The sequence below is a fragment of the Oncorhynchus keta genome, chromosome 14 (genome assembly GCF_023373465.1).
Source record: "Oncorhynchus keta strain PuntledgeMale-10-30-2019 chromosome 14, Oket_V2, whole genome shotgun sequence".
Classification (NCBI taxonomy): Eukaryota; Metazoa; Chordata; class Actinopteri; order Salmoniformes; family Salmonidae; genus Oncorhynchus; species Oncorhynchus keta.
Genome location: NC_068434.1, coordinates 59,715,683 through 59,737,997, shown reverse-complemented (window position 1 = coordinate 59,737,997; position 22,315 = coordinate 59,715,683). Strand labels below are relative to the sequence as shown.

At 41.6% G+C, this 22,315-nt stretch overlaps 1 protein-coding gene and 1 long non-coding RNA gene across 10 annotated transcripts in view; one reads left to right on the top strand and one right to left on the bottom strand.

Moving 5' to 3' along the window:
• Positions 1–1,261: 1,261 nt before the first annotated feature.
• LOC118394136 (protein MTSS 2-like) overlaps positions 1,262–22,315 on the bottom strand; it is a 100,546-nt gene continuing 79,492 nt past the window's right edge. Inside the window, exons 10-15 of one of the 4 annotated variants that reach the window (XM_052462054.1) lie at positions 9,554–9,773; positions 9,335–9,409; positions 8,756–8,905; positions 8,084–8,260; positions 7,507–7,672; positions 1,262–7,315 (exon numbers count right to left, since the gene is read on the bottom strand). In XM_052462054.1, coding sequence (XP_052318014.1) covers positions 6,540–7,315; positions 7,507–7,672; positions 8,084–8,260; positions 8,756–8,905; positions 9,335–9,409; positions 9,554–9,773 — 1,564 coding nt within the window. In that variant the 3' untranslated portion in view covers positions 1,262–6,539. The remainder of the gene's footprint in view (positions 7,316–7,506; positions 7,673–8,083; positions 8,261–8,755; positions 8,906–9,334; positions 9,410–9,553; positions 9,774–22,315) is intronic. The other 3 variants (XM_052462055.1, XM_052462057.1, XM_052462056.1) reach the window with 3 other exon arrangements.
• LOC127907320 (uncharacterized) lies at positions 10,635–21,782 on the top strand. Of its 6 annotated transcripts, XR_008064149.1 has the most exons (5): positions 10,635–10,702; positions 11,733–11,892; positions 14,547–15,185; positions 18,180–18,339; positions 20,829–21,782. It is a non-coding gene; the product is annotated as an uncharacterized LOC127907320 (long non-coding RNA). The 6 variants fall into 6 exon arrangements; XR_008064152.1 differs by lacking the exon at positions 10,635–10,702 and having other exon boundaries at positions 11,458–11,892; positions 14,627–15,185; XR_008064151.1 differs by lacking the exon at positions 10,635–10,702 and having other exon boundaries at positions 11,458–11,892; positions 14,587–15,185.

The following is a 22,315-nucleotide window of genomic DNA, read 5'->3' as shown; positions in this document are numbered from 1 at the left end:
AGCTTTCCCAAATAGACATTAGTTTGAGGTGACGGAGTCTGTAAGATATAATGGTGCCCTCAAGAGAAAGAGGCATCTCAATCGTCCAAAAAAGTGGCTTCCTTTCCTCTTCTCAAGTCCTCCATCACTACCATTCTGAAAGACATGCCCAAGGGAAAGCAAACCCGTTGGCCGTCTTCTGTCAAATTTATTTCACCTATCCTCATGTCTTTTAGGTCATTGCAAAACAGGTAAAGGAGATGAGAAGATACTGCTAGACTATTGAGACGCACCCCAAAAGATAATTCCAAAGAGTACGGTGGGATGCTCGCTTAAACACCCTAGAGGGAGGAGTAATACGGGTTCGGATGAGGTTCGGATGAGGAGGTAGTCTAGGCCTACTTGCAATAAAGCATCCCACCCTACACCCCGCAATTACTACCCCGCTCATGGTCTTCAACTACAAAAACAAAATACCTCATTCATATATCTCCTCCACCAGCTTGCTATTAGTGGAGCTCAACTTGTACCTTTAAACATTTGATTAGTTTCAGCAAAACGGGAAGCAGAGAACAGCAGAAATGAAACCCCCTGCCTTACCCATACAGTCTCACTCAGACGGAGGCCCCCAAGTCCCCATGAGTTTCAACGTCAGGCGTTCTCAGCTTAATTGTGCCCCACTTCTTTTTAATTAAAGTTTCCTTTGTGTGGTTTAAATTGTGGCTGGCGAGATGGCATTAAGTAAAGGGAATTCGTCCTTGTTCCGTCAGTGGTTTTAATGAGGACAGACAGGTTTTCCGTGTACTGACGTCACTAACCCGTTGTGTGGAGTCCAGGGCGGACTTCTGCCTGATTTCCTAGCAGTAACACTAGGGTGACATATATAGATAGACCAAATAAACCAGACAGACCACCACTTCAGTATTCCGTCCCTCTGGTCAATCTGAAATGTCAAGCTACATCGAGCGCAGGGTTGGCACAGGAGGCTAGACTTACTGCTGAACTTAATTGAAGTTTTGGGTGAGATACACGCATCAATTGGCGCTACCGGCAGACAATCCCCCTCCTGGATTCAGAATCTGTCTTGCTAGGTTCTTAAAAGCGTCCTCAGTGTTAGTCCTAGCAGATCTCTGGCGCCCCCTGTCAACCAAACACGGAACAAACGCTTGGCTCCACCTACAAGTATCAACTCTCACCCTCTAGCTTAACACGGAGAGCTGTCAGTGCCACAAAAACACATTTTAAAACGCCAAATGAAGGACTCTTGTCTCTCAAACCCATGCACAGTTTAAGTACAACTTTTATTAATACTGGAATCATCACAGTGCGTTTTGTTACATTAGCAGTGACTAAAGTTAACAAAAATGAAAAGGATTAATATTACAAAAAGAACAACTTGTCATCAGCAACAGAGGCAAAACAGCCTTGGAAAAACAGGGCACAATAAATTAAAGAAGAAGAGAAGGAGAGAAAGTAGAAGACAGACAACAGCACCTGTAGCGTTACGTGACTCCGTTGGAGGGAGGTTTTTTTTTGTACAAAAACATATGCACACATCATATCTCTTCACAATACTGTAATGAAAATAAGGACTTTGTTCAAAACGGTGGCGACGGTCAAGTTCATAGACGCAGTGATTTAGCTTTCATATTGGATTGGGCTTTGGGAAGAGGAAGGGGGAAAAGAGAGAAGTTAACCACAGAGAATCCACAAGTGATAAGACATTCAGGTCTGTTACCATGGCACCTGGAAGTCACCTCCTCCCTGCCTGACTACATCTCAGGAGCTGACAGCGTTGAGTTAACGGATGGTGACATCGTTGTGGGGTGACTTTATTGGCCTTTTTAAATAGACGGGGGACAGGCTGTGTGTGGGTGGGAGAGTGGGCGTGAAGCCACCTTGTGTCGAGAGTCTCTGTTTCTCCATCAGTGTCAGAGATCCTCAACCTACGCCAGGGCAGACTTCACGAGCACGAAGACACACCGACGCAACGCCTGTAGACCATGTAAACGAACTACTCCTAGACCACGTACAGTATAATCTCCATACAGGACCTACACCCCGTCGCTGCCCAGCCTGACTCCGTCTCTGCCCTCACATATGCTTGAGCATAGTTAATTATAAGCTAATTCAAGGAAAAGGGTTTCGGGCTGTTTGGCCACCTTCTAACGGCGCAAAGCGATTTGCAAGGTCACAGTGCGGCTATGTGTCTACTGGTGGCACATTAACACCAGCCTAAAAACTATAAAGGCATACAGTGTTACGGTCTATGTTGGCCAGAATGACTATAATCCAGAGGTTTTCCTGACAGTCATGCACTCTTTCTAAACGTTCTTAACAGTAATATAAGGCTGATTAACCAAGCTCTTATCCAGGACTAAGGGTGTTAGGCAAGGCATCATGGGAGACCAATGAGACCCATAGACTCCTGTTACATATCCTGTATCCTACATTATGAATGACTTCCATTGTTATTTCTACATAGCTTAGCGGGGGGAAAGGTATTAAATCGCACACAGTGAAACTCAAAAGGCAATGAAAGCACATTTCCTCTATTGAGATTGTGAAAGAGATCCGTGTAAGTGTATTCAAAAGGCTATTTAAATAAGTGGAATTTGCGACCGAGGCTCTCCGGCAGAGACAAAGACGCGACAAATACATCTCTACACAGCACTGTGTCACCTTCTCTCAATATGAAGAGAAGAGCATATTACGCTTAAACACTCCCATTAACCCGTTTGCTCCATTCCCCACAACGGCAGCACTAACGCCATGGACACGCTAGCCGTGGCTAGCACCACAGGATACACAGACAAAAAAAAAACAACTCTCCCGGTTTGACAGCGACATAAGTCAAATGGGCACTTATCGCAAATTAACACTCACTTAGAGTGAAGTTAAGGCTTAATTAAAATGATTTCATGAGCTATAATCCAGCCAGCATGAGACATCACATCTTGTTCTCAAGGAAGTGTTGTTCTTTCAAATGTGAAGCTAGCTTTTAATTGTGACCACACGGTTATCCCCTGTCCTTTGCATTAGCACCCAGTGGGAAAGTGCTTCAGTCAAAGTCCCACTGGGGGTTTGGATTTGGCTCTGGCTTAAGAGCTGATGCTGAGGCAGCCTATGGAGTGAGTTGCTAGTTGGAGTTGGGGTTGTGGTGGATGGGTGGATAAGAGGTTTAAAAGCAACAGGTTCATTCATTGAGTATAAGTAGGGGGGTAGCCCACTGGGCAAAATCTAGTTGAATCAACGTTGTTTCCACGTCATTTCAACCCATTTCAATCTAAGCGATGACGTTTAATCGACGCGGAAAACTAATTGAATCTGCAAGAAGTCATCAACGCAAGTGCCTTCTGTCTTGTTTTCACCCAACTTCCAACCCTAATCCAATGACATTGCAATATTTTTTTGGGGGGGGTTTCATATTGAATTCTTGTTAGATGACAACTCAACCAAATGTAAATCAAAACTAGACTGACGTCTGTGCCCAGCGGGAGGATGTGGAGAACCAAGTGATAGTGAGGAAAGAGGGAAAGAGAGTCTGGACCCAGAGACAGCCCAGCTGTGGGAGTGTGAGGGAGTGAGGTGACTGCTAGTCATCCACCATGGGGTCTTGGGAGAGTGTCACCTCATCCCAGACAGAGAGACACAACTGAGACTGACATCCCTGTAGTTTCCCCTGTAGGGGTCCTCTCAGTCTCAGCCTAACACACACTCGCCAACAGCCCTGTCTCACTCACCCTGTTTTGTCTCTGTGCCACATCCTGTCTTTCTCTCACTCTAATGCTCCGATAGAAGTGACGGTTACATAGTTGGGGTCTCGGGAACGGTAAGGAGCATCGCACACAATCAGAATGAAGCAGAGTAATCCGAGCATGACAAGAAATCGGAACAGAATAATTGCCAGAGTTACATCTGCACATTTTAAAAAGACAGTAAACATGTTTACCTTTTTGTTAGATAAGAAGTTGTATTGTTAAATTGGCTAATAAACACACTCCCATATTGCTGTCATACACTGTACATTTGACATTTGCCTTTTTTAATTCGGTAATGCGAAATAATGTCGAGTTAAACTCCTTTTTAAAACTTCTAGCGATTTGACTTGCACAATTAAGTGTTCACCTTCTTATACAGTATATGCATGTATATATATACACATATACATCGTTCTGACCTGTGCTTTGCAGAAATTCTCTGGATGAGCATCCTCTGGTCCAGAATGCACTGTGGCAGGGGAGGTCACTTCCACCCTGGGCTGCTGGCCACTTCCACCCACACTGCTGGTCCCTCCCCTTCCTCCGCCCCACCCCACCCCGCCCTGCCGTGTCACACAAACACTCACCTACTCCCACACACACCCTTTTCAGCCCCTCACAGAACTACTATTTCTGAGTTTAATGAGAAAAGTTCTCTCCCGGCAGATGAGCGATATTCGACAACAGCAGGTGTTTCTCTCACCTTCTCAAAGCAGATCCAGCCACAGGCATTTCTAAAACAGTGCTCTATTTAGGCGAAATAAATAATTAAAGCATTTAGATACATTTTGTAATGGCCATTGTTGTCAAGGGGAGGACATCAACAGTCACTGCTAGGGAGCATTGGACTAACCCATGAAGTTCATCACTACCCTACAGTACAACAGTCAGAATAATGCTCTCTCTGCCTGCTCAGAACCTATGTCACTGTGATATACTGTTCTCTGGAGATTATTATTATAGATTTTTTTTATTGATAAAAGCAAGACTACAGCATAACGTTATTGCAAAAAAATATGGCAACGTAATTTTATGAAAGGTTACTCTATTTTCATACAGTTTCTAGTCTTGACTTACTCCTGTGCGTCTGACTCTTAACTCGAGCTTACTGTATGAACAGGCAGTGAAATACTCATTCCATCTCTCTTCGCTGCATCAACTCTCTTCCAGCTAACTCTGTAAACATAAATACCTCCCTTCTTCCTCCCAATCTGGCAACCCCTTACATCATCCTCACTGTTTCTCCCTGGCTATATTCACTATTTCATTCGAATGTCCTTAGCAAAGCCAGCTCCTGCGTAAGGCTGCACAAGGTTCAAATTAGCTATGGATCTCATGTTTGAGACTCACAGCATGTGATGACAAGTACAGCAGCTTACCATCCCCCTCTTTACATAAATGTTTTTGATCTACATTATAAATCAGTTTTTGGAATTCAACATTTTTCAGCACGGACCCATTGTACATAACCATTCCCCCAATCCAGTATCCTTCCGTTCCCATTTCCCACCTTTCTTTATCACTTCCTTTTTCGATCATCCTTTTCTCTCCCCAACTGAACTGCTTCGCTCACTGGTCCGTGGCACGCATTCAGCACACCGCATGGCAACCCACTGTCTCACTCCCCCAGCACCCTCGTCTCATCACAGAGTGTGACCACACTGACCCCTAGTGGTCACACTAGAAATTAACCTTCAAAGTGCTTCAGTTTTCCATGGTTTTTTTTGTGTGTTTTTTTTTTTTAACACATCAGGCAAGGACGTGAGAAAAGTCCAGGGCCAAAGTTAGACAGCAACTGTCATGTGTACTTGAGCATGCCTGATGATTGCCTGCAAGTTAAAAAAGAGAACCCAAACCTAAGATAACAGCTTCTGTTTCTCCTCCACTCAGCAGAAGCAGAAAATAAAACACATTTATTGCTCCATTTCCTATTCACATGTTCTCTCTGGATTTAGAAAATATATACGCCTGGCTTCATTTTGTCGTTTCTCATACAGTGGTAACAGGAAATCAAATGTCGCAATAAAAACAGTCCACTGGGCACAGACGTCAATTCAACGTCTGTTCCACGTTGGTGCGATGTAATTTCATTCAAATTACGTGGAAACAACGTTGATTTAGCCAGTGTGTGCCCAGTGTGAGGGTAACAACAAAACGACACAGAGGAGAGAAGCCCCACTCTCAAATACAACCAGCTGACCTGCAGCAGAACTCTGCCCACCTCTTACACGCACACACGCGCACACACGCACACTGTTGGCCATGGTTTAAAGCTAACAGTGCGTCGTCAGAGCCTTGTGACCTGAGCCAAAGTGAGAGGGAGCGATTGACCCCACTTTTCACCTGTCTCTCTGCCACCTGCTTCCCTCTGCTTTACTCTAGAATGGGGGGGTGTAAGAGGTTGGGTGAGGAGTGGGGGGATGTGGGAGGAGGTGGAGAGGGTGGCTGGAAGTCCAGGTCCCTATAAACAGTCCCTCTCTCTCACAGCAGTCAGTCCAGTCCAGACAGAGTCTCTATATACAGTCTGAGGATCCCGTGGTGATGGTGGTGCTAATTAAACAAACATGCGCCCAGAGACACGATAGAGTTATAGTGGCCAGAGCCTGTCATTATTATTCATTATTTACTTTTTCATTATCAGCCTTATTATTGTTATTTATCATTTACTTCTAATTCAACTTTTTTTTTGTAATCTTCTGTTGTCATATTTACTTCTTTACTACAGAGTCAGTACTGTATGTAGTGGTTGGGGCACCTCGGTGGGTGCAGGCTGCGCTCCCTCCGCTCCGTTGTGCGCCATCACAAAATCCTGGGCGCAGACCTGTCGTTGGAGACGGTCTTGCGGAGCCGCACGCCCCTGCGGATGGACACCAGCACGTCGGTGCCTGACCCGGGGGCCTGGGGGTCGTGCTGGGGGGCTGGGCCAGGCGGGGGTTCATCAGGGAGGTTGGGGAAGGGGAACTGTCCCTCCCCAAGGGCATGGGCACTGGCCACCAGCTCTCCTATCTTCTCCACCAGGCTGTGGCGGTTAGCGGCTATCATCTGGTCCTCCTCAGAGCCGTGCTGGACATACACACTCATCTCCATCGCTCCCCCAGACCCCCACGCTGTGTTGGGCAGGCTCAGACGCTTGGGAGAGGCCTTCACATACTCCAACGTGTTGGGGGAGGAGTCATCCGCCACGTAGAACACACACTCCTCACTGCCCACACGTACCGGAGGCCCGGGGTACCCCCCAGGAGCATCAGGCACAGTGGGTGTCTTCACTGGCACTATGGGGGGGCGGATGGGGATGGGGCCCGCGTTGGACAGGGTACGTCTCACACCCGGCTTGGTGGATGGGGTTCGGCGGATGGTGGCAGTCCCAGGGGTCCCAATGCCCCCTCCCCCTCCAAGCACTCCGCCCTGGGCCCCACTGGGCAGACCAGCGGTGCTGGCCGGCCTCTTGGTCTGGATCATGCGTCGGTAGTTCTGGCCGATGTTGCTGTGGCGGGGGATGGTGGAGGACTTGTCAAAGTCAGTTGACGCCTCACCTTCAGCATCTCCATTCACAGAGTAGCAGTCATAATCCGACCCTGGGGGAAAGGGAGAGAGATAGAGGGGTGTGGTGTGTTATTCAGAGGATGAGTATTGCATGTATTATGCTGTTGGGGACGGTTTCCTTGAGAGAGGACAGCGAGTGCATTCTCAGGTTGGTTAATGTACGTGAGGTGGACTTCTGTATGTATAGGTGTTTACTCTACGAGTGTACTTGTCAGAGTGGTACCCTGAGAGGGGATAGTGTCCTCGGAGCAGGAGGGCGTGGTGGTCTGGGTGCTGTAGCCACTAGAGTACTGCAGGGAGTCCCTGTTGCTCTTCTGCTGCTCCATGCTGAGACCACGGGTCAGGACCATGGCCAGGTCACTGGCTGCTGGAGACACCTCTTCGCCGTGCTGGGAGGAAGCGTCAACACATTGTTTTTAGTCATTAAGCAGACACTCTTATCCAATGCGACTTACAGTAGTGAGTGTATACATTTTAATATTTTTTTTCCGTACTGGTCCCACCGTGGGAATCGAATGCTCTACCAACAGAGCTACACGGGACTAGTGGACTAACACAGGACTAACACATGATTAGGATGATGACTAAGGATCTAACCGTATCGCAATCAATAGCCTTAGCAAACACTTATCACATGGTAGGAGCACAGGACCACTACCAATCACAATGGACAGACTATAACCACCAAACTCCAATCCGGGGTTAAAATCCAACAGTTGTGTCATATGAGAGAGACAGGTAGTGTATATGATGGGTAGAGTTCATACCATTGCGAGGTAAATCTGCATTTTCTCTGTTACCTTGGCAGCGATGGTGGCGGGGGTCATTCGGGACCTCTGGACATCGTCTGGGTGAGCACCAGCATATCCCTGGGAGCCCGGGGATGCCTCGCTCTCCTTCAGCCTATCCAGGGGCTCCTTCCTCCGCTGAAGCGTGGCAGCCAATGGCTGCTCATAAGAACCTGCCTTGGACCAATCCTGAAGAGGTGGGTGTGATTAATAAGAAGCAGTGAAAAGCAACAGAGCGAACTCTCCATTGAGAGAGACCCGTCCACTATCCAGCAGTTTGACGCCTTTCATCTGGGTACAGTGTGGGGGTAGTTCGGGGGGGATTCCTCATCGTGTGTGAGTGTTTGGTATTGGGTCAAATTGATGAGTGGGTTTATTGGTTTGAAGCCTTTTGAGTTCGTGAGACTTCGAAAGGTGAAATGGGTGGCACCCATGGCCTGCTCAGTTTAGCAAATCACCACACAGGAGATTTGAAACCAGGGGGGTGAGACTGATGGCCAACTACAACAGAAAAGGCACACAGGTTATGGAGCAAAGTAACAAAGTCATGAATGAGTTAAGCAGATGGTGAAATGAAAAGAAAAACCTGGTGAATAAGCGTTAACTCAAGAAGCACAAATTAAAAAAGAAAAACAAAAAAAACAACCAAAATCGGAAAAGAAAAGTGTACAGATGAAAACAAACCTTCCAGCAAGGGACCTTTGATGTGGGAGAGGTAGTGTTGGATCCAGGGGAGTAGTTATAGGGTGGGGACGCAGGAAGTATGACAGAGAGAGGCCTGATGGAGCCAGTGTGAGAGAGAGCAGGGCGGAAGGTAGCGAAGGACGAGCCAAACTGCGGAACGGAGAGACAAGATCGTGATCGTCAGAGCGTCCATCAACGCCAAAGGCTTATGGGAGGAGCCTTTGTGATGTGACCTCTGGGTCACAGAGACACACTGTACATGCACAAAAAGTATGTGCATGTGCACTCCAAAACACACGCATACACAAACGGTATGAGTAGCAGAAGAAAAGAGGGCAAAGACAAGAGATCAGCGGTGACAGAGCAGGTGACCACAGGTTGACCCGGGCTGATGAAGAACACATACTTAGGGTGACCATCCTGCCGGTCAGTTTTACCAGCTTCTCTCATACACATATACAGCACAACATTACAGTATGCAATACACAGATGACTAAAACGAGCATGGCTATGTGGATCATGTATTCCAATATGTTTGCACACGATAGGACAGGAGTGCGAGGTCACTGTTGTACTTACCGTTGTGGGAGAGCTGCACTCACTGACTGACTGGCAGGTCTCGGATGCCTCTGAGGATGCAGAGCTTGACGACTTCTGCAGTGGGGAATAGAGGTCAAAAAAGAGATGGAATGAACGCAAAACCAAGAGACGTCGGGCTGAAGAGTAGAGGAAATAATACCAAGGAGGGGGCGGAACTACGTTTCAGCACTGCAGCGACATCTGTGACGGGAGTCATACCTGGCTGGTGATGTCAGAGGGCATGGGCGAGGGAGGCTTGGAGTAGACGTTGGCGTCCTGCGATATGAAGCCTGAGTCGTGGGAAGAGACGCTGCTGAGGCGGTGAGCGTTCCCCGGTGGCGGGTGGGCCAGGCTGCGGTAGCGATAGGACGAACTGGGTGAGTGAGTCTGAGAGCCTCCGGAGGAGCGGGAGGCGCTACTGTGGGCGCTGTTCACACTGCTGCAGTGGGGTGGGGCCAGGGTGAGAGGGTGGTGAGGGGGCAGGGAATAGGGTCAGGCAGGGTGAAGGGAATTATTTAAGGGAAGGTGATATCATATAAACCACATTTATGAAGCAAGAGGTGGAGAAGGTGTGAGATTGAATCAGGACGTGTAGTAATGGATATGGGAGAGAGTGATGAATTGAAATGAAAAAGGGCAGCGAGGTACAGTGAAGAATGGGCCAGAGGAGCAGAGCAAGCGATGGGCAGTGTAGTGTATATGATGGGTAGAGTACATATGAGAGAGACAGGTAGTGTATATGATGGGTAGAGTACATATGAGAGAGACAGGTAGTTTATATGATGGGTAGAGTTATTATGAGAGAGACAGGTAGTTTATATGATGGGTAGAGTTCATATGAGAGAGACGGGTAGTTTATATGATGGGTAGAGTACATATGAGAGAGACAGGTAGTGTATATGATGGGTAGAGTACATATGAGAGAGACAGGTAGTGTATATGATGGGTAGAGGTCATATGAGAGAGACAGGTAGTTTATATGATGGGTAGAGTTCATATGAGAGAGACAGGTAGTTTATATGATGGGTAGAGTTCATATAAGAGAGACGGGTAGTTTATATGATGGGTAGAGTTCATGAGAGAGACAGGTAGTGTATATGATGGGTAGAGTACATATGAGAGAGACGGGTAGTTTATATGATGGGTAGAGTACATATGAGAGAGACAGGTAGTGTATATGATGGGTAGAGTTCATATGAGAGAGACAGGTAGTTTATATGATGGGTAGAGTACATATGAGAGAGACAGGAAGTTTATATGATGGGCAGAGTTCATATGAGAGAGACAGGTAGTTTACATGATGGGTAGAATTCATATGAGAGAGACAGGTAGTTTATATGATGGGTAGAGTTCATGTAAGAGAAACAGGTAGTTTATATGATGGGTAGAGTACATATGAGAGAGACGGGTAGTTTATATGATGGGTAGAGTTATTATGAGAGAGACAGGTAGTTTATATGATGGGTAGAGTTCATATGAGAGAGACAGGTAGTTTATATGATGGGTAGAGTTCATATAAGAGAGACGGGCAGTTTATATGATGGGTAGAGTTCATATGAGAGAGACGGGTAGTTTATATGATGGGTAGAGTACATATGAGAGAGACAGGTAGTTTATATGATGGGTAGAGTTCATATAAGAGAGACGGGCAGTTTATATGATGGGTAGAGTTCATATGAGAGAGACGGGTAGTTTATATGATGGGTAGAGTTCATATAAGAGATAGGTAGTTTATATGATGGGTAGAGTACATATGAGAGAGACAGGTAGTTTATATTATGGGTAGAGTTCATATAAGAGATAGGTAGTTTATATGATGGGTAGAGTTTATATAAGAGACAGGTAGTTTATATGATGATTAGAGTTCATATGAGAGAGACAGGTAGTTTATATGATGGGTAGAGTTCATGTAAGAGAGACAGGTAGTTTATATGATGGGTAGAGTACATATGAGAGAGACAGGTAGTTTATATGATGGGTAGAGTTCATATGAGAGAGACGGGTAGTTTATATGATGGGTAGAGTTTATATAAGAGAGACGGGTAGTTTATATGATGGGTAGAGTTTATATAAGAGACAGGTAGTTTATATGATGGGTAGAGTTCATATAAGAGAGACGGGTAGTTTATATGATGGGTAGAGTTCATATGAGAGAGACGGGTAGTATATATGATGGGTAGAGTTTATATAAGAGACAGGTAGTTTATATGATGGGTAGAGTTCATGTAAGAGAGACGGGTAGTTTATATGATAGGTAGAGTACATATGAGAGAGACGGGTAGTTTATATGATGGGTCGAGTTCATGTAAGAGAGACAGGTAGTTTATATGATGGGTAGAGTTCATATGAGAGAGACAGGTAGTTTATATGATGGGTAGAATGCATATGAGAGAGACAGGTAGTTTATATGATGGGTAGAGTTCATATGAGAGAGACAGGTAGTTTATATGATGGGTAGAGTTCATATGAGAGAGACAGGTAGTTTATATGATGGGTAGAATTCATATGAGAGAGACAGGTAGTTTATATGATGGGTAGAGTTCATATGAGAGAGACAGGTAGTTTATATGATGGGTAGAATTCATATGAGAGAGATAGGTAGTTTATATGATGGGTAGAGTTCATATGAGAGAGACAGGTAGTTTATATGATGGGTAGAGTTCATATGAGAGAGACAGGTAGTTTATATGATGGGTAGAATTCATATGAGAGAGAGACAGGTTGTTTATATGATGGGTAGAGTACATATGAGAGAGACGGGTAGTTTATATGATGGGTAGAGTTCATATGAGAGAGACAGGTAGTTTATATGATGGGTAGAGTACATATGAGAGGGACGGGTAGTTTATATGATGGGTAAAGTTCATATGAGAGAGACAGGTAGTTTATATGATGGGTAGAGTTCATATAAGAGAGATAGGTATTTTATATGATGGGTAGTTTATATGATGGGTAAAGTTCATATGAGAGAGACAGGTAGTTTATATGATGGGTAGAGTTCATATGAGAGAGACAGGTAGTTTATATGATGGGTAGAGTTCATATGAGAGAGACGGGTAGTTTATATGATGGGTAGAGTTCATATAAGAGAGACGGGTAGTTTATATGATGGGTAGAGTTCATATAAGAGAGACAGGTAGTTTATATGATGGGTAGAGTTCATATAAGAGAGACAGGTAGTGTATATGATGGGTAGAGTTTATATAAGAGACAGGTAGTTTATATGATGGGTAGAGTTCATATAAGAGAGACGGGCAGTTTATATGATGGGCAGAGTTCATATGAGAGAGACAGGTAGTTTACATGATGGGTAGAATTCATATGAGAGAGACAGGTAGTTTATATGATGGGTAGAGTTCATGTAAGAGAAACAGGTAGTTTATATGATGGGTAGAGTACATATGAGAGAGACAGGTAGTTTATATGATGGGTAGAGTTTATATAAGAGACAGGTAGTTTATATGATGGGTAGAGTTCATATGAGAGAGACAGGTAGTTTATATGATGGGTAGAGTTCATGTAAGAGAGACAGGTAGTTTATATGATGGGTAGAGTACATATGAGAGAGACAGGTAGTTTATATGATGGGTAGAGTTCATATGAGAGAGACAGGTAGTTTATATGATGGGTAGAGTTCATATAAGAGATAGGTAGTTTATATGATGGGTAGAGTTTATATAAGAGACAGGTAGTTTATATGATGGGTAGAGTTCATATGAGAGAGACAGGTAGTTTATATGATGGGTAGAGTTCATGTAAGAGAGACAGGTAGTTTATATGATGGGTAGAGTACATATGAGAGAGACAGGTAGTTTATATGATGGGTAGAGTTCATATGAGAGAGACGGGTAGTTTATATGATGGGTAGAGTTCATATGAGAGAGACGGGTAGTTTATATGATGGGTAGAGTTTATATAAGAGACAGGTAGTTTATATGATGGGTAGAGTTCATATAAGAGAGACGGGTAGTTTATATGATGGGTAGAGTTCATATGAGAGAGACGGGTAGTATATATGATGGGTAGAGTTTATATAAGAGACAGGTAGTTTATATGATGGGTAGAGTTCATGTAAGAGAGACGGGTAGTTTATATGATGGGTAGAGTACATATGAGAGAGACAGGAAGTTTATATGATGGGCAGAGTTCATATGAGAGAGACAGGTAGTTTACATGATGGGTAGAATTCATATGAGAGAGACAGGTAGTTTATATGATGGGTAGAGTTCATGTAAGAGAAACAGGTAGTTTATATGATGGGTAGAGTACATATGAGAGAGACGGGTAGTTTATATGATGGGTAGAGTTATTATGAGAGAGACAGGTAGTTTATATGATGGGTAGAGTTCATATGAGAGAGACGGGTAGTTTATATGATGGGTAGAGTTCATATGAGAGAGACGGGTAGTTTATATGATGGGTAGTTTATATGATGGGTAGAGTTCATATGAGAGAGACAGGTAGTTTATATGATGGGTAGAGTTCATATAAGAGAGACGGGCAGTTTATATGATGGGTAGAGTTCATATGAGAGAGACGGGTAGTTTATATGATGGGTAGAGTTCATATGAGAGAGACAGGTAGTTTATATGATGGGTAGAGTACATATGAGAGAGACAGGTAGTTTATATGATGGGTAGAGTTCATATAAGAGATAGGTAGTTTATATGATGGGTAGAGTTTATATAAGAGACAGGTAGTTTATATGATGATTAGAGTTCATATGAGAGAGACAGGTAGTTTATATGATGGGTAGAGTTCATGTAAGAGAGACAGGTAGTTTATATGATGGGTAGAGTACATATGAGAGAGACAGGTAGTTTATATGATGGGTAGAGTTTATATGAGAGAGACGGGTAGTTTATATGATGGGTAGAGTTCATATGAGAGAGACGGGTAGTTTATATGATGGGTAGAGTTTATATAAGAGACAGGTAGTTTATATGATGGGTAGAGTTCATATAAGAGAGACGGGTAGTTTATATGATGGGTAGAGTTCATATGAGAGAGACGGGTAGTATATATGATGGGTAGAGTTTATATAAGAGACAGGTAGTTTATATGATGGGTAGAGTTCATGTAAGAGAGACGGGTAGTTTATATGATAGGTAGAGTACATATGAGAGAGACGGGTAGTTTATATGATGGGTCGAGTTCATGTAAGAGAGACAGGTAGTTTATATGATGGGTAGAGTTCATATGAGAGAGACAGGTAGTTTATATGATGGGTAGAGTTCATATGAGAGAGACAGGTAGTTTATATGATGGGTAGAATTCATATGAGAGAGACAGGTAGTTTATATGATGGGTAGAGTTCATATGAGAGAGACAGGTAGTTTATATGATGGGTAGAATTCATATGAGAGAGACAGGTAGTTTATATGATGGGTAGAGTTCATATGAGAGAGACAGGTAGTTTATATGATGGGTAGAATTCATATGAGAGAGATAGGTAGTTTATATGATGGGTAGAGTTCATATGAGAGAGACAGGTAGTTTATATGATGGGTAGAGTTCATATGAGAGAGACAGGTAGTTTATATGATGGGTAGAATTCATATGAGAGAGACAGGTTGTTTATATGATGGGTAGAGTACATATGAGAGAGACGGGTAGTTTATATGATGGTAGAGTTCATATGAGAGAGACAGGTAGTTTATATGATGGGTAGAGTACATATGAGAGAGACGGGTAGTTTATATGATGGGTAAAGTTCATTTGAGAGAGACGGGTAGTTTATATGATGGGTAGCGTTCATATGAGAGAGACAGGTAGTTTATATGATGGGTAGAGTTCATATGAGAGAGACAGGTAGTTTATATGATGGGTAGAGTTCATATGAGAGAGACAGGTAGTTTATATGATGGGTAGAGTTCATATGAGAGAGACGGGTAGTTTATATGATGGGTAGAGTTCATTTGAGAGAGACAGGTAGTTTATATGATGGGTAGAGTTCATATAAGAGAGACAGGTAGTTTATATGATGGGTAGAGTTCATATAAGAGAGACAGGTAGTGTATATGATGGGTAGAGTTTATATAAGAGACAGGTAGTTTATATGATGGGTAGAGTTCATATAAGAGAGACGGGCAGTTTATATGATGGGCAGAGTTCATATGAGAGAGACAGGTAGTTTACATGATGGGTAGAATTCATATGAGAGAGACAGGTAGTTTATATGATGGGTAGAGTTCATGTAAGAGAAACAGGTAGTTTATATGATGGGTAGAGTACATATGAGAGAGACAGGTAGTTTATATGATGGGTAGAGTTTATATAAGAGACAGGTAGTTTATATGATGGGTAGAGTTCATATGAGAGAGACAGGTAGTTTATATGATGGGTAGAGTTCATGTAAGAGAGACAGGTAGTTTATATGATGGGTAGAGTACATATGAGAGAGACAGGTAGTTTATATGATGGGTAGAGTTCATATGAGAGAGACAGGTAGTTTATATGATGGGTAGAGTTCATATAAGAGATAGGTAGTTTATATGATGGGTAGAGTTTATATAAGAGACAGGTAGTTTATATGATGGGTAGAGTTCATATGAGAGAGACAGGTAGTTTATATGATGGGTAGAGTTCATGTAAGAGAGACAGGTAGTTTATATGATGGGTAGAGTACATATGAGAGAGACAGGTAGTTTATATGATGGGTAGAGTACATATGAGAGAGACAGGTAGTTTATATGATGGGTAGAGTTCATATGAGAGAGACGGGTAGTTTATATGATGGGTAGAGTTTATATAAGAGACAGGTAGTTTATATGATGGGTAGAGTTCATATAAGAGAGACGGGTAGTTTATATGATGGGTAGAGTTCATATGAGAGAGACGGGTAGTATATATGATGGATAGAGTTTATATAAGAGACAGGTAGTTTATATGATGGGTAGAGTTCATGTAAGAGAGACGGGTAGTTTATATGATAGGTAGAGTACATATGAGAGAGACGGGTAGTTTATATGATGGGTCGAGTTCATGTAAGAGAGACAGGTAGTTTATATGATGGGTAGAGTTCATATGAGAGAGACAGGTAGTTTATATGATGGGTAGAATGCATATGAGAGAGACAGGTAGTTTATATGATGGGTAGAGTTCATATGAGAGAGACAGGTAGTTTATATGATGGGTAGAGTTCATATGAGAGAGACAGGTAGTTTATATGATGGGTAGAAGTCATATGAGAGAGACAGGTAGTTTATATGATGGGTAGAGTTCATATGAGAGAGACAGGTAGTTTATATGATGGGTAGAATTCATATGAGAGAGATAGGTAGTTTATATGATGGGTAGAGTTCATATGAGAGAGAGGTAGTTTATATGATGGGTAGAGTTCATATGAGAGAGACAGGTAGTTTATATGATGGGTAGAATTCATATGAGAGAGACAGGTTGTTTATATGATGGGTAGAGTACATATGAGAGAGACGGGTAGTTTATATGATGGGTAGAGTTCATATGAGAGAGACAGGTAGTTTATATGATGGGTAGAGTACATATGAGAGGGACGGGTAGTTTATATGATGGGTAAAGTTCATATGAGAGAGACAGGTAGTTTATATGATGGGTAGAGTTCATATAAGAGAGATAGGTATTTTATATGATGGGTAGTTTATATGATGGGTAAAGTTCATATGAGAGAGACAGGTAGTTTATATGATGGGTAGAGTTCATATGAGAGAGACAGGTAGTTTATATGATGGGTAGAGTTCATATGAGAGAGACGGGTAGTTTATATGATGGGTAGAGTTCATATAAGAGAGACGGGTAGTTTATATGATGGGTAGAGTTCATATAAGAGAGACAGGTAGTTTATATGATGGGTAGAGTTCATATAAGAGAGACAGGTAGTGTATATGATGGGTAGAGTTTATATAAGAGACAGGTAGTTTATATGATGGGTAGAGTTCATATAAGAGAGACGGGCAGTTTATATGATGGGCAGAGTTCATATGAGAGAGACAGGTAGTTTACATGATGGGTAGAATTCATATGAGAGAGACAGGTAGTTTATATGATGGGTAGAGTTCATGTAAGAGAAACAGGTAGTTTATATGATGGGTAGAGTACATATGAGAGAGACAGGTAGTTTATATGATGGGTAGAGTTTATATAAGAGACAGGTAGTTTATATGATGGGTAGAGTTCATATGAGAGAGACAGGTAGTTTATATGATGGGTAGAGTTCATGTAAGAGAGACAGGTAGTTTATATGATGGGTAGAGTACATATGAGAGAGACAGGTAGTTTATATGATGGGTAGAGTTCATATGAGAGAGACAGGTAGTTTATATGATGGGCAGAGTTCATATAAGAGAGACAGGTAGTGTATATGATGGGTAGAGTTTATATAAGAGACAGGTAGTTTATATGATGGGTAGAGTTCATATAAGAGAGACGGGCAGTTTATATGATGGGCAGAGTTCATATGAGAGAGACAGGTAGTTTACATGATGGGTAGAATTCATATGAGAGAGACAGGTAGTTTATATGATGGGTAGAGTTCATGTAAGAGAAACAGGTAGTTTATATGATGGGTAGAGTACATATGAGAGAGACAGGTAGTTTATATGATGGGTAGAGTTTATATAAGAGACAGGTAGTTTATATGATGGGTAGAGTTCATATGAGAGAGACAGGTAGTTTATATGATGGGTAGAGTTCATGTAAGAGAGACAGGTAGTTTATATGATGGGTAGAGTACATATGAGAGAGACAGGTAGTTTATATGATGGGTAGAGTTCATATGAGAGAGACAGGTAGTTTATATGATGGGCAGAGTTCATATGAGAGAGACAGGTAGTTTACATGATGGGTAGAATTCATATGAGAGAGACAGGTAGTTTATATGATGGGTAGAGTTCATGTAAGAGAAACAGGTAGTTTATATGATGGGTAGAGTTCATATGAGAGAGACAGGTAGTTTATATGATGGGTAGAGTTCATATGAGAGAGACAGGTAGTTTATATGATGGGTAGAGTTCATGTAAGAGAAACAGGTAGTTTATATGATGGGTAGAGTACATATGAGAGAGACGGGTAGTTTATATGATGGGTAGAGTTATTATGAGAGAGACAGGTAGTTTATATGATGGGTAGAGTTCATATGAGAGAGACGGGTAGTTTATATGATGGGCAGAGTTCATATAAGAGAGACAGGTAGTTTATATGATGGGCAGAGTTCATATGAGAGAGACAGGTAGTTTATATGATGGGTAGAGTACATATGAGAGAGACAGGTAGTTTATATGATGGGCAGAGTTCATATAAGAGAGACAGGTAGTTTATATGATGGGCAGAGTTCATATAAGAGAGACAGGTAGTTTATATGATGGGCAGAGTTCATATGAGAGAGACAGGTAGTTTATATGATGGGTAGAGTACATATGAGAGAGACAGGTAGTTTATATGATGGGTAGAGTTCATATAAGAGATAGGTAGTTTATATGATGGGTAGAGTTTATATAAGAGAGACAGGTAGTTTATATGATGGGTAGAGTTCATATGAGAGAGACAGGTAGTTTATATGATGGGTAGAGTTCATATAAGAGAGACGGGCAGTTTATATGATGGGCAGAGTTCATATGAGAGAGACAGGTAGTTTACATGATGGGTAGAATTCATATGAGAGAGACAGGTAGTTTATATGATGGGTAGAGTTCATGTAAGAGAAACAGGTAGTTTATATGATGGGTAGAGTACATATGAGAGAGACGGGTAGTTTATATGATGGGTAGAGTTATTATGAGAGAGACAGGTAGTTTATATGATGGGTAGAGTTCATATAAGAGAGACGGGCAGTTTATATGATGGGTAGAGTTCATATGAGAGAGACGGGTAGTTTATATGATGGGTAGAGTTATTATGAGAGAGACAGGTAGTTTATATGATGGGTAGAGTTCATATGAGAGAGACAGGTAGTTTATATGATGGGTAGAGTTCATATAAGAGAGACGGGCAGTTTATATGATGGGTAGAGTTCATATGAGAGAGACGGGTAGTTTATATGATGGGTAGAGTACATATGAGAGAGACAGGTAGTTTATATGATGGGTAGAGTTCATATAAGAGAGACAGGTAGTTTATATGATGGGTAGAGTTCATATAGAGAGACAGGTAGTTTATATGATGGTAGAGTTCATATGAGAGAGACAGGTAGTTTATATGATGGGTAGAGTTCATATAAGAGAGACAGGTAGTTTATATGATGGGTAGAGTTCATATGAGAGAGACAGGTAGTTTATATGATGGGTAGAGTTCATATGAGAGAGACAGGTAGTTTATATGATGGGTAGAGTTTATATAAGAGACAGGTATTTTATATGATGGGTAGAGTTCATATGAGAGAGACAGGTAGTTTATATGATGGGTAGAGTACATATGAGAGAGACAGGTAGTTTATATGATGGGTAGAGTACATATGGAGAGACAGGTAGTTTATATGATGGGTAGAGTTCATATGAGAGATAGGTAGTTTATATGATGGGTAGAGTTTATATAAGAGACAGGTAGTTTATATGATGGGTAGAGTTCATATAAGAGATAGGTAGTTTATATGATGGGTAGAGTTCATATGAGAGAGACAGGTAGTTTATATGATGGGTAGAGTTCATATGAGAGAGACAGGTAGTTTATATGATGGGTAGAGTTCATATAAGAGATAGGTAGTTTATATGATGGGTAGAGTTCATATAAGAGAGACAGGTAGTTTATATGATGGGTAGAGTTCATATGAGAGAGACAGGTAGTTTATATGATGGGTAGAGTTCATATAAGAGATAGGTAGTTTATATGATGGGTAAAGTTCATATGAGAGAGACAGGTAGTTTATATGATGGGTAGAGTTTATATAAGAGACAGGTATTTTATATGATGGGTAGAGTTCATATGAGAGAGACAGGTAGTTTATATGATGGGTAGAGTACATATGAGAGAGACAGGTAGTTTATATGATGGGTAGAGTTCATATGAGAGAGACAGGTAGTTTATATGATGGGTAGAGTTCATATGAGAGAGACAGGTAGTTTATATGATGGGTAGAGTTCATATAAGAGATAGGTAGTTTATATGATGGGTAGAGTTTATATAAGAGACAGGTAGTTTATATGATGGGTAGAGTTCATATAAGAGACGGGCAGTTTATATGATGGGTAGAGTTCATATGAGAGAGACGGGTAGTTTATATGATGGGTAGAGTTCATATGAGAGAGACAGGTAGTTTATATGATGGGTAGAGTTCATATAAGAGATAGGTAGTTTATATGATGGGTAAAGTTCATATGAGAGAGACAGGTAGTTTATATGATGGGTAGAGTTTATATAAGAGACAGGTATTTTATATGATGGGTAGAGTTCATATGAGAGAGACAGGTAGTTTATATGATGGGTAGAGTACATATGAGAGAGACAGGTAGTTTATATGATGGGTAGAGTTCATATAAGAGATAGGTAGTTTATATGATGGGTAAAGTTCATATGAGAGAGACAGGTAGTTTATATGATGGGTAGAGTTCATATGAGAGAGACAGGTAGTTTATATGATGGGTAGAGTTCATATGAGAGAGACAGGTAGTTTATATGATGGGTAGAATTCATGTAAGAGAGACAGGTAGTTTATATGATGGGTAGAGTACATATGAGAGAGACAGGTAGTTTATATGATGGGTAGAGTTCATATGAGAGAGACGGGTAGTTTATATGATGGGTAGAGTTCATATGAGAGAGACGTGTAGTTTATATGATGGGTAGAGTTTATATAAGAGACAGGTAGTTTATATGATGGGTAGAGTTCATATAAGAGAGACGGGTAGTTTATATGATGGGTAGAGTTCATATGAGAGAGACGGGTAGTATATATGATGGGTAGAGTTTATATAAGAGACAGGTAGTTTATATGATGGGTAGAGTTCATGTAAGAGAGACGGGTAGTTTATATGATAGGTAGAGTACATATGAGAGAGACGGGTAGTTTATATGATGGGTCGAGTTCATGTAAGAGAGACAGGTAGTTTATATGATGGGTAGAGTTCATATGAGAGAGACAGGTAGTTTATATGATGGGTAGAATGCATATGAGAGAGACAGGTAGTTTATATGATGGGTAGAGTTCATATGAGAGAGACAGGTAGTTTATATGATGGGTAGAGTTCATATGAGAGAGACAGGTAGTTTATATGATGGGTAGAATTCATATGAGAGAGACAGGTAGTTTATATGATGGGTAGAGTTCATATGAGAGAGACAGGTAGTTTATATGATGGGTAGAATTCATATGAGAGAGACAGGTAGTTTATATGATGGGTAGAGTTCATATGAGAGAGACAGGTAGTTTATATGATGGGTAGAATTCATATGAGAGAGACAGGTAGTTTATATGATGGGTAGAGTTCATATGAGAGAGACGGGTAGTTTATATGATGGGTAGAGTTCATATGAGAGAGACAGGTAGTTTATATGATGGGTAGAGTACATATGAGAGAGACGGGTAGTTTATATGATGGGTAGAGTTCATATAAGAGAGATAGGTAGTTTATATGATGGGTAGAGTTCATATAAGAGAGATAGGTAGTTTATATGATGGGTAGAGTTCATATGAGAGAGACAGGTAGTTTATATGATGGGTAGAGTTCATATAAGAGAGATAGGTATTTTATATGATGGGTAGTTTATATGATGGGTAAAGTTCATATGAGAGAGACAGGTAGTTTATATGATGGGTAGAGTTTATATAAGAGACAGGTAGTTTATATGATGGGTAGAGTTCATATAAGAGAGATAGGTAGTTTATATGATGGGTAGAGTTCATATAAGAGAGATAGGTAGTTTATATGATGGTAGAGTTCATATAAGAGAGATAGGTAGTTTATATGATGGGTAGAGTTCATATGAGAGAGACAGGTAGTTTATATGATGGGTAGAGTTCATATAAGAGAGATAGGTATTTTATATGATGGGTAGAGTTCATATAAGAGAGAT